At 36.4% G+C, this 15,091-nt stretch overlaps 1 protein-coding gene across 2 annotated transcripts in view; it reads left to right on the forward strand.

The window, feature by feature from the left end:
• Positions 1 to 15,091, forward strand: part of LOC105486272 (collagen type XXV alpha 1 chain) — a 507,117-nt gene that overhangs the window by 258,751 nt on the left and 233,275 nt on the right. For both annotated transcript variants that reach the window (XM_011749078.2, XM_011749079.2), the window contains exons 3-4: positions 1,716 to 1,760; positions 3,700 to 3,707. In XM_011749078.2, the coding sequence (XP_011747380.2) occupies positions 1,716 to 1,760; positions 3,700 to 3,707 (53 nt within the window). The remainder of the gene's footprint in view (positions 1 to 1,715; positions 1,761 to 3,699; positions 3,708 to 15,091) is intronic.

Below are 15,091 nucleotides of genomic sequence, written 5' to 3' on the forward strand. Positions count from 1 at the left end.
CTTAGTCTTAAGGAAGTTTTATATATCAGATTATGTCTCTATGTGTAGTGTGTGTGTGTGTGTGTGTTTGAGACTTACTCTGTGTAAGGGATTGGGAGGAAACTAACTGCCCCACTGATGTTTTTATTTCTCATGATAGTGTTTCCATGTGGGAGCCGGTAGCTCAGGATCACATTGAAAGTCGCCTGGATACTAAGGCCTGTGCTGCTTGTGTCTTGAACTTTCTAAAGTTTGGAAGTCATCAGTCCTACTTAGCAGCTCATTCTTTAAAATCAGGCAGTTCTGTATTTTCCTTGGCCTTCTTCTCCTGGCAAATATTATAAGACCTCAATTCTCATTGTGGGCTAATTATTCTCTTCTATTTGCCTGAACCATAATTCAGTGCAAGGCTACTCCTGACCAAGGAAATGAGGACAGAAATTATATAATTGAGAATAATGGCTTGAAAGCCATGAACGTCTAGAATCTTGTGCTAAGTCTGATACATACTAGCTTGGTGGTCTTTACCGGTAACTCACCGGGGAAAAAAAAAAAAAGAAGTTTTATTTCTCTGCTTTTAAAATGGGATCATCATAAAGGCTAACTATTTATTGAATGACAATAATGACCTTGCCCTTGTAGAAAAATCAGATCTATAATTACTACCTAAATACTGCCCTATTAAAAAGGTTGTGATTTTATTCAGGTGGTTGTTGATCGGTGAAATTCCAATATATTCACACTTAATGAGATATAAATATTTGTAAGGATTATTTTCCATTACTAATGTATATATTTAACTAACTGCCAACTAAACATTTTCAGAATATTATGATGGACCTGACTGAAAAGAAACTATAAATCATTTGGACTTAGTACTTTTAAATTATTAATCAGTACTTTAATTATTCATATACTGAAAAGAAATATTCCTTAGAAACATAAAACTCAACACTAACAATTTTCTTAGCAAACTCTTTCTTTACTGATCATATTAAAGCAGGATGAACAAAAATTCCGAATCATTGGTGTTAAGTAACCCTAGATGATCATGTATCTAGAGTAGCTTTTATAATTAAACGAACCTTAAGAGTTTTGCTGAAACACGAAAGACAGTACTGACCTTTACAAATAGCAAAGACTTGGAATCAAGCCAAATGCCCATCAGTGACAGATTGGATTAAGAAAATGTGGCACATATACACCATGGAATACTATGCAGCCATCAAAAAGGATGAGTTTGCGTCCTTTGTAGGGACATGGATGCAGCTGGAAACCATCATTCTTAGCAAACTATCACAAGAACAGAAAACCAAACACCGCATGTTCTCACTCATAGGTGGGAACTGAACAATGAGATCACTTGGACTCAGGAAGGGGAACATCACACACAGGGGCCTATCATGGGGAGGGGGGAGGGGGGAGGGATTGCATTGGGAGTTATACCTGATGTAAATGATGAGTTGATGGGTGCAGCACACCAACATGGCACAAGTATACATATGTAACAAACCTGCACGTTATGCACATGTACCCTACAACTTAAAGGATAATAATAATAAATAAATTAAAAAAAAAAAAACAAAAAACAAAACCAAAAACAAATAGCTGGTCTCTTTCTTGAAATTGGTAGATAAAAACAATGGGAAAATATATATAAATTATTTACTAGACATTTTGGTGGAACCAGGAAAAAAAGTTAAACTACACTCAAAACATTATCCTTTGTATTTCAGGCCCTCCAGGGAAACGAGGTAAGAGAGGCCGAAGAGGAGAATCTGGTAAGTCTCTCTTTCAGCTGCTCTATGTCACTCATGTTCTGGTTAAGTTCCGGCATCTGTTCTTCCTAATTAATGATAATATTGTCTTGTTGGAGGTTGTATGTGTGCATTTAAATCTTCTCTGCTAGACCTAGTTTTTTTTTTTTTTTTTAAATCTTTTTATTTCTATCAAACTGCAGAAAGGGGAAGTTTGCAAAGTATTGTTAATTGCAGTTTAGTAACAATTGGTACCCATTTGGGTCAAGTTAAGTCTGTCCTTTCTGTGTACAATGGAGGGTTTCTCAGCTGCACACAGTGTGATAGCATCAGCCACGTTTCCATCTATGTAGGTGGTCAGTAAATGTAGGTCCTTTGCAAAAACATCTGCCTTGGGACAATAGGGCACGTGTCTTAGAAAGCTGTGTTGCTATTTTATCCAGTTGGCACAATTTTGTCATGCTTTTACTCCCATTGTTTTCAAAATTTGAGAATGTGTTATCCTTCTTCTACAACCATGGAATTTTATTAATGACAGGAGCCTTAGTAATCAATCCAGAATTTCCATTTTGTAGCTGAGGAAATGGAGGCCCATAGCAGTCAGGTGATTTGGCCAAGGCAGAACTTGAAACAGAACCAATTGTCCCGATTCCTACTTCAGGACATTCTTGCTTTCAGGTCAAATCCCTGTATGTAAAACAAATCTCCAATGTAAAACAGAAAAGTCAAGTAAAATTTCTTTTGAAACTGAGGTGATCTGTATAAATGAGTTCACTTACTGTTTTTCTTTTTTTTTGGAAAGTGACCACATAAAGTCTTATGAGGCCATTAATTCTTCCATGCAAGATAAAGTAATTTAAGATTTGACTCTAGCATGCCGTAAATTATTTTTCAGTATTTTCTCTAAATATTTATCAATATTAAAAATAATCAATTACTAAGTATTGAAACAGAAACATTAACCTATCAAGAAGAGCTGATAGCAGATTGATGTGTGGGTTTTTTTCTTGCCTCATGTCCTCTTCCATTTTAAGAAAGATGTAAAAGTAAAAAGTGTTTATGAAAATTTATTAATTTGAGCAGTGTAGTTGCTTTTTTTTTTTTAAAGAGTGTTATCAAAAGCTACCTTTAAAGCTCATTGAATCTAAATAATTGGAAACTTGTGTAGGTATTGCTTCATAAAGTGTAAAGTTTTCTAATAAAGGATACTTTGTAAATTTGTTTTGAGGAAAAAGAAATGATAAAACATAAGTGGAATCAGATAATCATAGAAATGATCTTTGATTGTTGTCAAAAGAAAGAGGATTGTGGGGAAAAAGTGAAAAATGTATGCTTATACAAAGTTTCTTAGAAAATAAAAGCCAATTTCCAACTTCCTAGCTACTTAGAACTGGTATTTTAATTGAGCATAATGGTATGTGAAATATTTAAAATTGTCTCAGACTTTGCCTGTTTTGATGGTTTTAAAGAAATTTATATAAACATGAGGAACTAGACTTTTATATATTTATAATAGTGTCGAATAAAAAATTCTAAGGACAAATAATAGGTACATTTCTCATTTGGCTGTTTTATCAAACTCAAGAAGTTATATATCAATTCTCTATAACTGGTCTGTCATAAATTACCAAATATTCTCATAATTCATACTTATCTAAACTTTTATAAATTAGTCTTTACTTAAGATATATGAACCTCTCAGTAATTCATAGACAGGCTTTAGGCAATCTAAAAATCACTTGAAATTTTATGTAAAATTTTGTGTACAATTATAAATTTTTCTGAAATGGTCTCAGAGGTTCCATGGCCTAAAAACGGTTAAGAATCAGTGAATTTTTAAAAACTTCCATGTCTGTTATATCATGCTGATTATGCTCATATCTTTTGTTTGATCTTAATATTTTGCATATTCACTAACTCATCTCTCTCCCTCTTCTTCTCTCTCTACCTGCTCCCCCGATAGGTCCTCCTGTAAGTACGTTTGCTGCACTTTGGCTTGTTTGCCTTTATCAGGATCACGTATGTTAAAACTTTGTTAAAACACCAAAATATAGCCTATATGTCTATTAGAAAAATGTTACTGACCTTTTAAGAGTATACTTAAAGTTTGGAAAATTATTTTTTAAATACACAGTTTTGTGATCATGTGATATGTTAGAATGCAGTGTATGTCCATTTAAATTTGTTTTAAATTTTTTTATTTCCATAGGTTATTGGGGAACAGGTGGTATTTGGTTACATGAGTAAGTTCTTTAGCAGTGATTTGTGAGATTTTGGTGCACCTATCACCTGAGCAGTATACACTTTACCCTATTTGTGGTCGTTTATCCCTCACCCCCTTCCCACCTTTTCCCCTGAGTTCCCAAAGTCCATTGTGTCATTCTTATGCCTTTGCATCCTCATAGCTTAGCTCCCACTTATGAGTGAGAACATACGATGAAAAACATTTATTTCTGATATGATCACACACCAATACCCTCATGAGATTTTTGGATAACTTATGAAGCTTCTGATTTTAAATGCTTTTCCTGGAATTCTGAGGTTTCTTTTGCAAGCAAATCTCCAAGCTATTTCACACTTCTTTTTTCATCTGTTTAAACTTGTATCTGAAATATTTGCATTTGCCAGTCTACCAAATGTAGATGGCAACATGATCATGGAAATGATACCCCCAGTGAGCTTGGACCAGTCCTCCCTCCTTAGGCAACACTTCTTTTGAAGTCTGTTGGAGTTTTGCCTGCATAAAGAACATGAGATGGAGCCCTTGGAGAGTTTCACTTTCTTTTTTCTTTCCTTGAGTAGGTCATAGCTGCAGCATTCCAGTCTGCTTTGCACTCACAGGAACAGATTATCTTGTCAGCTCTGAGCTAGATGTGTTTTTGAGTAATATGCTGGATAACTGTATCTGACCCCAGTGTTTATACGGTGCACTGTGCATTTACGGTAGCAATGATCATTGGCCTTGAGATATTTTCTCATCCTGGATAGCCAGTTTGCTCCAGGGTTTGCAGACTCCACATTGGCAACTTATCTAACAGGCCAGCATGGTCCAGGGAGAAGGGCTTAGCGTATACTCGTTTACTTTATTCAGAGGAAACATTGGCTTCCAAATATCTTTTGCAGTCTTCCTGCCACGTTCAAGGATGGAACATTAATCATGTTAGAAATGACTTTGCTTCTGTAACTGACTTTCAGCTCTTGCTTAATGCTAGGCAGATGGCATGCCCTAGGTCTAAGAGTCTTTACTTTTTGGCTTCATACTTAAGTCTCTTCATGTTAAATAAATAACAAACCACTACTACCCAGAGGAAACTCCTGAGGTTACGGCTGGAGTAGAGTGTTCAAGGCTTCTTTTTGTGGCATCCACATTAGCTATGCCAAGAGGTAGTTAAATCTCATTTCTGCCTTATGGATTCTTCAGAATTCTAGTACTTCTCTTTGATTCCTCGAAAATTCAAGCAACCATATAGTTGTCGCTTTCTTGAGGCTGTTAGTCCAAATTTTCTACCTAAAGATGTCAATTGTTCCTCCTTTTCTTATTATATATAAATAATTAGCATTAAGCCCCTTATGTAAGGCAAGCAGTATTCTAGGCACTTTGCATGTATAATATCATTTTGTTCTCACACCAACCCTCTGATGTTACCATTCCTATTGTTCAGTGAGGAAACAGGCTCATAGAGGTTAATTACCAAAGGTTGCACAGCTAAAGGATTTGCAAAGTTGAAATTCAATTAGATATGTCTGATTTCAGATCGATTCAGTTTACCACTTTATTCCATTCCTTATGAATTATAGTTGTGTTATAACATGGATCATTGTTACATGGGTTTGTCAGGCCATGGGTGAAATAATATTCTTTCATTAAAATAATCACATATAATATAAAATTATGGCCAAAAATGCAAAATGGCTAATCTATAAAACATGTATTGATACTGTCCCACCTTGACTACATTTTAAAGAAGTTAGAATATGTTTGGCAAACAGCATCAAATCCAATAAATAAAGTATAATCATGAGTTTCCATACTGACTGGAAGATAATTCAAATTGCTTATATTTGATAAGATGAAAAAACATTGATTGTACAAAAGAGAAAAAACATTGATTATGCTATCTTTACCAATAAAATAGAAGCCTACCATAGTACTTAGGACCCAATATCATGGGCTTCCTTGTGGGTAAAATACATTACGATGAAATCCTCTTGAGTCTCCAATTCCTAAATCTCCACATATAATATCTAAAAAGTATCTGCCTTCCATCACATTTTGCTTTAGAATAGGTGGCTTTATAACAAATTTCTGGCATGTTTTTATATCGGAGTAAATATTAATGAACAATGGGATTATTGCAATTAGATAACTTTATCAGCAATATGTTTATTTAGAGACAATACCCAATTACTGACAATTTGAATTTCTAGGAACTATTCCTATTTTTACATCACCTTAATTTTATGTACAGTTAACCCTTGAACAGTGTGAGGGTGAGGGGCACCAACCCTCTGCTCAGTGAGAAATCCACAGATAACTTTTGACTCCCCAGAACTTTACTACCAATGTTGTTAGAAAGTTGATAGAAAACCTTACCGATAACACAAACAGTTAATTAATATACATTTTGTATGTTGTATGTATTACATACTGCATTCTTACAATAAGCTGGAGAAAAGATGTTATTTAGAAAATCACAATGAAGAGAAAATACATTTACTATTCATTAAGTAGAAGTGGATCATCACAAAACTCTTCATCCTCACCATGTTCACATTGAATAGTCTGAAGAGGAGAAGGACGAAAAGGGGTTTGTCTTGTTATCAGCAGAGAAGGAAAACTGGCATATAAGTGGACCAATGTGGTTCAAACCCATGCTGTTTAAAGTCAACTGTTTATTTTTTCCTTTCACTTCTTTTGCCTGAACTAAAATCTGACACTTTCCGTAATTTTATTTTTAGAGAAATGTATTGTCCTACTTTATATATTTTAAAACATTATTCAACTATCTCCACAAGTAAGCTATCGAGGGATATATTGTCATATTAATCACAGTTGCCCTAGCCTCCATTCTGCACTCTAAATATAAAGCACAAAATTGGTCTGAGAAGTTAGTCTTGCTTCTGGTGAGCAATCCTTGGCACAAAATCTACGTCAAGTAAATTTCTCAAACTTCTTTCTGGCCTGCAGTTCCCATGGTGCTGTGGCTTCATGTGTACAGACAGATTAGAAAGTGTAACCTGGGGTCTTGATGTGTATTTTGCTGTCATTCACTTTCACTTCATTATGGAATGTGCTCCAACAGTGCAAGAGACATTTGGGCACTAATTCAGACAAACAAACAAATGAACGAACAAATAAAAAATTAGATGGCCCAGGGGATAATGGCAGATCTCCCTGTAAGATTAAAAGAAACAAAAAAGTATTAATGATAACATTTAATTTAGCAACCATATATTTACAACTTTACTTAGAATGTTTTGGAAAACTTGGATATATTCCACTAGAATTATGTGTGGATATGTAACTATGTGTTTCTTTTGTCAGTTTTTGTAGTCTTGCATATTGAGATCATTTATAATTTAAACTTGAAATACAACTTGAACTAGATCCCGTGTATCAATTTACTCTCTAGGAGGCTTTCAGGTTATTACTCAGCCTTATCTATTTTGATACACACACACACACACACACACACACACACACACACACACACACAGACACACACAATCAGAGGAGTCTGCTAAAAATGGCTGCAACAGAGCAATTTTGTGTTAATGTATGTAATTTGTTTTTAAGTGAACATCAGATACTTTTTTCTATTTTCTTTCTCATAAAGGTAACACATACTGGAATATTGTTCTAATGGACTCTATGCATGTGCTTTGAGCATCTAGCTCAGATATCACAACTGTATTTGCTAGAATGATTTGTCAGTCCATTGTATTATATGACTGTCAAATGGTACCTTCTGTTTTGGATCATTTAAAAATAAGTTTCTACTTTAATAGGAGGCAGAGAGAGTTTGATCAAAATTTACAAAATGACTTTAGGGTTTTTAAATGGAGCAAATTTTACACATAGTTTTGATCTTTTTCAGAGTCAATAGTGGGTACAGTCTCTCTGTCTCTTTGTCCCAAAAAGAAGTGTTATTCTAAAATTCACAGGTCACAGAATCAAGCAAGTCCTGTAACTATAGCCAGAAAAGAGCCAGGAGACCTTTTTTTAACTGGCTGTTTTATTTGTATCAGTCTATCAAGCCCTACAATGATGCTTGACTGACAGGGATATGATGTTATTGTTGGTCGTGTAGAACCCTCTGAGGTGTGAAATATGACTCTGTTGTGCAGCCTGCTCTGTCCTGTCCACCTTTAACAATTGTCAACTCGGTTTGAACCCTAGAATCTTGTTGACAGATGAATGAAGCAGACTTGGCCAAGTTAAGCTTACAATGCTATTTCTGCCAATGTGGTAGATGAATTAGGACAAGAAATCTCAGTAGAACTTTTAGATGAAAACCTCTGATACCTTTACTGCATATTGAAAAAATGATAAGATTTTTAAGTCAAATTATGTCTTTTCCTGATATACTAATAACTACAATTTATAGCAGCTACCTACCATGTGTCACTTTACATACCAGTTCTCAGACCACCCTGTGACCTAGGAGTTACTATACCTATTTTACAGAGGAGAAAGCTGAGGATTGGACCAGTCAAATCATATACCCAAGGGTGCATGCACATCTAGCAGGAGGCAGAACTGAAATATGAACCCAGGTCTGTTCCTCTTCAAAGTCCCCCATATTTCTATAAGATGTTTTTCAGGCAAGTAAGGTTTAAGTGATACCACCTTCTTTGTAAGCATCTTCTTTGTTGTATCTTATCCTATCCTCATCCTGTATGGTTCATATTAAGCTCTTAGTTATTTGTAGATCTTACATCTTATGCCTGCTCTTTTAAATTGCCAGTTACTCAAAACAAACTCGTAAATCATCTCATTATCATTTAACAGAAGCAAATCATGTGGAGGTATGAGCTTTGCCTCTTTGAGTTAAGAAAACTAGGTATAAAATTTTCTTGAAGTTTTTAAGCAAATATTCCTTTAATTACTCCTTTGTTATATTCCTACTTAATTATTATAATATTTAAACATTTATATTTGGACTCAAAGAGTGTGCTTTTCAATGTGCAGTAACTGTTATTTTTTCCTATAATAACAGGGTGTTATGATTATTGATGGAGGGAACAAACTATTATCTTGTAGGAGGCAGTATGGGTGTAAAATACCAGCATAGCCAGATCAATTCAGTCATTATAACAGTCACCATAACAAACCAAAGAAGCAAAACCGAGAGAATTAATTTGCCCTGAAAGGCTGTTTGGGGGTAGAGTTTTAATAGAATGATCTCAGGCTGTCACTTGTCAAATGAACAACTCAGGTTGTTCATTTTGAGACCCTGCACACTGATTTGTCTTCTAGGCCAGAAAGCAGAAAAAGAAAAAGAATATAACTATGAATGTGTACATAGAAGAGTTTCTCTAGTGTCTTTTCCTGTCTTCTGTATTGAGTGGTTTGGGCTTCCGTGTTTGTAGAGGGCACTGTGTCTAGTGGCAGTCTGTTTTAATGCTTCCTCTGCTATCGTTTCTGTAGATGTAGTGCCAGGTTAAGCAGAATTTTGGAATTCTGGAAGTGACAACATTAAGGGGCAAAGAGCTGCAAACTGAGCTTAAGTAAGGCTGTTAAAGTAAAAAAAAAAATTTAAAAATAAAATTTTAAAAAGGAACAAGGAAGAAGAAATAGACATACAAAAATATTGACAATTTTTTTCAACATTATTTTTTTCTTATAGTCTATTTCTGAATACCATCTGTTTTAGAATAACTTTAGCTGTTGTAACAGACGGACCTTAAGATGTTAGTGGCTTACCACAGTAAAAATTCATTTTTTATGCATAGTGATGGGCAAGGCTCCTTGCAGGAGCCCAGACTGCTGGAGACTCTGCCATCTTTAACACGTGTGTTCCAAGGCTATCTTGGGCATGGATGCACCGCCATAGATAAGGAAAGAGCGGTGGATCAGATGGGAGGATTCTTTTGATCATTATTGGAAGTTTAGGATTTTATGATTTATATCTCTTCTGACCACATTCCTTTGGCAAGAGTCAAGTCACATGTTCATACCTAACTGCAAGAGAGGGAGAGAAATGTAGCTGTGGGCTCAGAAGGAAAAGTAAACAAATTTGGTGAACAGCCAGTCTCCACAGACCTGAGTCTCCACAGCCCGACTGGAAATAATTCCTGAAGAAATAAAAAGAACCAGAAATCATCACTTGGGAATAATGTGGTCTCAGTCTTGTAACATTTTAGAGAAGAACATTCATTAAAACTATTATCACTAGAAACCTAGAACAGAAAAAAAATTAAAGGAACAGGATTTAAAAAAAAAGTGTGACGTAAAAGTTAAAGGGTGGTCTGTAAAAAGAGAAAGGTATTCATGGCAGGTCATGAGACCCAGGCCTTCCAGATTACTTTATAATCTCATTGATGATGAGGACTTTTTATCTTTCAGCATTTCTCAAATCTGTAAGCACTTGTATTCATTGTTACGGCCTTCTCTTTCCTTGTACCGTTTCTCTTGCCATGGAGTGGCTTAGATCTATAACAGTATTGGGTCCAGGGTAACCTCCTCAACTAGGCACAATTCTGGTTATCTGTCTGGTTTCATATTCCCAATTGTTTCAGGATAAAGTTTAATTTCAAGCAATACTTCTGTGAAAAAAAAGTGACTAACACTTTTAGAGTCAGTTTCATGAGGCTTGAAGAGTGAGCCACTGCCATTCTTATGGTAGGAAACGGTAACATTTTAAAAGTGAGAGTTTAGGACTGAATCCTTTCTCTCCCCAGGATACTTGATAAGTAAAATTAACTTTGCTTCTTTTCAAATTAAAAAATAAAAACCAAAACAGACAGTACAAGGCAGTCAAAATTTCTAAAAGGAAAATTTAAAAGGAATGCCTCAGTTTTAAAGTCTTTGCTGTTAGCTGATGATTGGACACCTGTGTACCTTTCTAATGTCCAGAGTCCGAACAAATAGGGTGTCATGTCACTGCTTCCTGTTTTGCTTTCTTATGACCAAATACTTAGTCATGTTGCTGAATTCCTAGGGCTGTCTGCCTAATGCAGACCTGTAAATATCTTATGCGACTAATTAGGGAAGTAATTATATGACTCTTGCAGGTTTGTGAGGCAATAACTAGCTATATTCAGGAAAGCCACTTGAAAATAAAGCGCTGTTACAAAGCAGCTTAAACACATTTTGAATGTTAATATTTTGAACAAGGTCAAATGAGTGAATGATTATTGTTTCCTCATGAATGGCTAAACATTTAATAATCTTTGGCAGCATGTGATCAGAGAAGGGCTCAATGTTCCCATTCTTCCAAACTAGCTATGTGAAATGCTGTGATTCCTCTTATACAAAGGGTGGCTTCTGTGTAATTCTAATTATGTGGACACCATGAAGCTGGCCTACATTTGGTCTAAGTTAACTAAGTGCTGTGTTTGGTCTTAACTGGGTCATGGACTATAATGTGGAAAGAATCCCCTTCTTTAGTCATTAAATAAGTTTTTGTTTCTGTTTTGGTGGAATTAAAAAGACATCAGGATGTGGAATCTAAAGTGTTCCAGGTTACCTAGATGTTCTTAAGTTTTTAAAAATTGATGATATTTTTATTACACTTTTTGAAACAAGTTCTCATGCATCCTTAAGATTTGCATAGGGTTAAATGAAATAAAACATGCATCTTTTGTTACTTGCTAATATCTTTGGCCTCAAAGATATACACACACACAAGCAAATATGGACACATATCTCTAGTTCTTATTTCTGCATACTTTTGAAAGAAGGTATTTCTGTATGGTCAAGGAAAGATAAAAGGATGGAATATAGAATTTAGAGACAGGAGAGACTTTAAAGGATTGTTAATAATTAGTTCATAGAGTTATTTAAAAGATAATGCATATTCTCACCCGGATTCATTCATCAAACTAATACTGAGTGCTTAATACGTACCACACCCTCTGCTATATGATGAGGATAAATGGCAAATAAGACATGGCTTTTGCCTTCAAGGACCTTATCATCTAGAGAGGAACAAAACAAAACAAAAACATAGCAATCTTATGAGAGAAGTATGCTCGGGATATGCCAAGGTGCAGTGGGAAGAGAGTAGAGAATACAATCCAGATTTAGATGTGGAGAGGATCAGGAATGCCTGTGGATCTGAGATCAGTGAAGGACTTGTCAGGGTGAAAAATCAAAGTAGTGTGTATTTTCCAAGAGGTTAGCATTTTCAAAGCCTTTGGAACCCAAGAAAAAAAAAACTGGCATTTTTTGAAGTGGTGTATGAAATAAAGCTGAAATGTAAAGTTCAAGAAAGAGATTAGGAAGTAACTAGTAAAATCAGAGATTGGAGCAGGATGAGGCTATGGAGAACTTTGCATGCCATTCCAAGTGGTTACCCTAAAAGTATGCAGTCTTAGAAGGGCTAAAGGAGCAGGGTGGCAAGGTCAGAGGAACATTTGAGAAGGCCATTCTGCTAAAGGACAAGGAGGAGGACAAATGGGAAGAGAGAGATGATTAGGGTATTGTTGCAGCTAATCGGGGGGACATAAAACGATCTGGAAAGAATGGTAGCAGGGGAGATGTAGAGACTGGGGAAGATTTAGGTGGCATTAATGAGGTAGGAATGACAGATGTGTGATGATGTAGGAATGAAGAGGAGATAGAAGTGGAGGTGGCTCTCAGTCCTCATTCTGGCAAATCATAGTGAGGCCACTGAGATGGAGAATACAGACAGAAAAGCAGACTTGGGTAGGGGTTGATGGTGAGGGCTTTCTCTGAGAAACTGTTTCATGAAAGAACTATAAGGTTGCTGCAGTAGACACGAGCAGTCACCCAGAGGAAGAAGGGAAGGATGAATCTCCAGTAGGGATAGAGGGGGACACTGCAGGAACAGCAACTCAAGAAAAGAAGCCTGTTATGGGAAGCAAAGATTTCTGGTTTGAACATTTGAGTTTGAGCTATTGGTAAGACAGCTAAGTGGAGATATTTATTGACTTTGAGAGCCACCAAACTCTTCTCATTGTGTCCAAAAGTGCTCATTTGCTGAGGACTTTATTGTCTGTATACTGTATTGCTGGAATGATTGGAATGCACATGTTCCTGCAAAATGGCAAATAAGATAAAGACTAAAAAGAATCCAATGGGTTTACCAATAGAAACAGCCTTGATGATTGTATCACTCGGGGTGCTCCAGAGAAACAGAACCACAGGGCACCTATAGAGGTATGGGGATTTATTTTATGGAAGTGGCTCATGCCGTTGTAGGAACTGGTAAGTCTGAAATCTGTAGGGCAGACCTGAAGGCTGGAACTGAGGCAAGATTTCTATGTTAAATCTTGAGATAGAATTCTTTCTTCTCCGGGAAACTTCAGTTTTTGTTCTTAAGGCCTTCAAATGATTAAATGAAGCCCTCCCACATTATTGAGGGAAATCTGCTTTACTTAGTGAACTGATGGTAAACATTAGTCATATCCACAGCAACATCTAGACTAGTATTTGTCCAAACAACTGGGCATCGCAGCCTAGCCAACTTGACACATCAAATTAACCATCACAGTAAGGTTGTAAACAGACACCTCTTCAAGTTCTTTTTCAGATCCTTACTGAACATGCACAGATGTATCCTCACACTTGTCTTTCATGGCTTTCTTCTCCTCTCTCCGTAATTCCTTCCTCCTCCTTCTTTTGTCCAATTCCTTGATTCAGCTTTCATATTCCATGTGCATAACCTTGTAACTTGGCAGTGTTATGTAAATATGCATGCCTGATTTGATAAGCTTTCCTGACTAATAATAATATAATACATTTAATTGAAAGTAAGTCATCAAAAGCCCGTTCAGATAGGTCATTTGATGCTATGACCCCATGAAGAAGGCAGGACTGATAAAATTGTGCTATTTTACTTTATAACTGTCAGCAAGGGCTCAGAGAAGGAGAGTGACAGACTTAGGGCACACATGGCTCAGAAGTGACATGTGGGCCAGCTCTAAGCTGTGGAAGTCTTACATTTTATTTTTCTGTAGCAAATAAATACAGACCCACACACTTTTAGAGAAAAGTTACAAAAGAGTCTCTCTGCTACTGACACATGCGAGGATGAAATATTCCTGGAAAACTGGCATTCGGAACCTATGTAAAAGACATTGATTGGTGCCAGCATTTCTGCTGCCCAGCAGAGGGGCTGGTGAAGGATTGCTGGTAGCAGAGGGGCTGGTGAAGGATTGCTGGTAGCACTAGTCAGGAGTGTTTTGAGAGCCAGCCAGAGTAGGCTGCGCTGCAGACCATGCCAGACAGCCTCACTGTGTGCTCCCCTCATCCTGGCTTTGGATCCATCATACCTCACTGTGTTCTATGGAGGAAGAGGAGAGTGGAGATAGAAGAGCTAAAGAATCCATACAAAGTGGCCAAGTCACCACTTCCATTAATAAATGAAATCCACATTTTTGCAGCTAACCCATGAGAAAGAAGGAGAGTATTTGGCAGGCAGAGTAGAAACCCAATCTGGAAACTACAAATTTAAAAACAATTATTTTATATTTTATATCACAAGCTTCCTTTTGGAGGCCTTTGTTAGCTCCATCTATGTTATGATGTTCTTCTGGGAGAAAAAAATGGAAGCATTCTAAGAGCTTTGTGCTGCCCAGAGCACAAGGATTTTATAGGACACATGAAAGCGTACTTCAGTCCTGTACTGCAGACATAGTCTTTTATTCTGATATATAATTCCATTCAACTGTAGTAGACACACATACTTTGTCTCTTGATTTGCAGTTTGGGGAACAATTTCAACTTGCTCCCTTCCAGACAGCATTATTAACAACCAATTGGCATACAGTTCAGGCTTTTTCACAGGTGAGAGTGAAAATTGAAAGAGTGGATTAGAGAGTTCTCTGCAGGCATGCTGGATAATTTATCACCCTTCTGTGGTAATGGCTGAATATATATCTTTCACCATATGTAGCCTTCCATTTAGACTTCTAATCAATGGTGAAGAATAACAACTGGTTTTTAAAAACCATCCCTTGGAGTGGAACTAATCAGCTTGTGGTTTCCTTTCAGGTAGTCTGACTATTATTCAATATGCCCTGTGTATATCCTTGGATAGGAAATGACCTAAACTTCCACTTCCAGTTATGTGGATTATTTATCCTGATGCCCTCTCCACATCCACCCAACCCTCTACTTTGCATATTAAAGTTAAGCCTCTAATCATTGAATCTTCATGTCTGGA

The sequence above is a fragment of the Macaca nemestrina genome, chromosome 3 (assembly GCF_043159975.1).
Source record: "Macaca nemestrina isolate mMacNem1 chromosome 3, mMacNem.hap1, whole genome shotgun sequence".
NCBI lineage: Eukaryota > Metazoa > Chordata > Mammalia > Primates > Cercopithecidae > Macaca > Macaca nemestrina.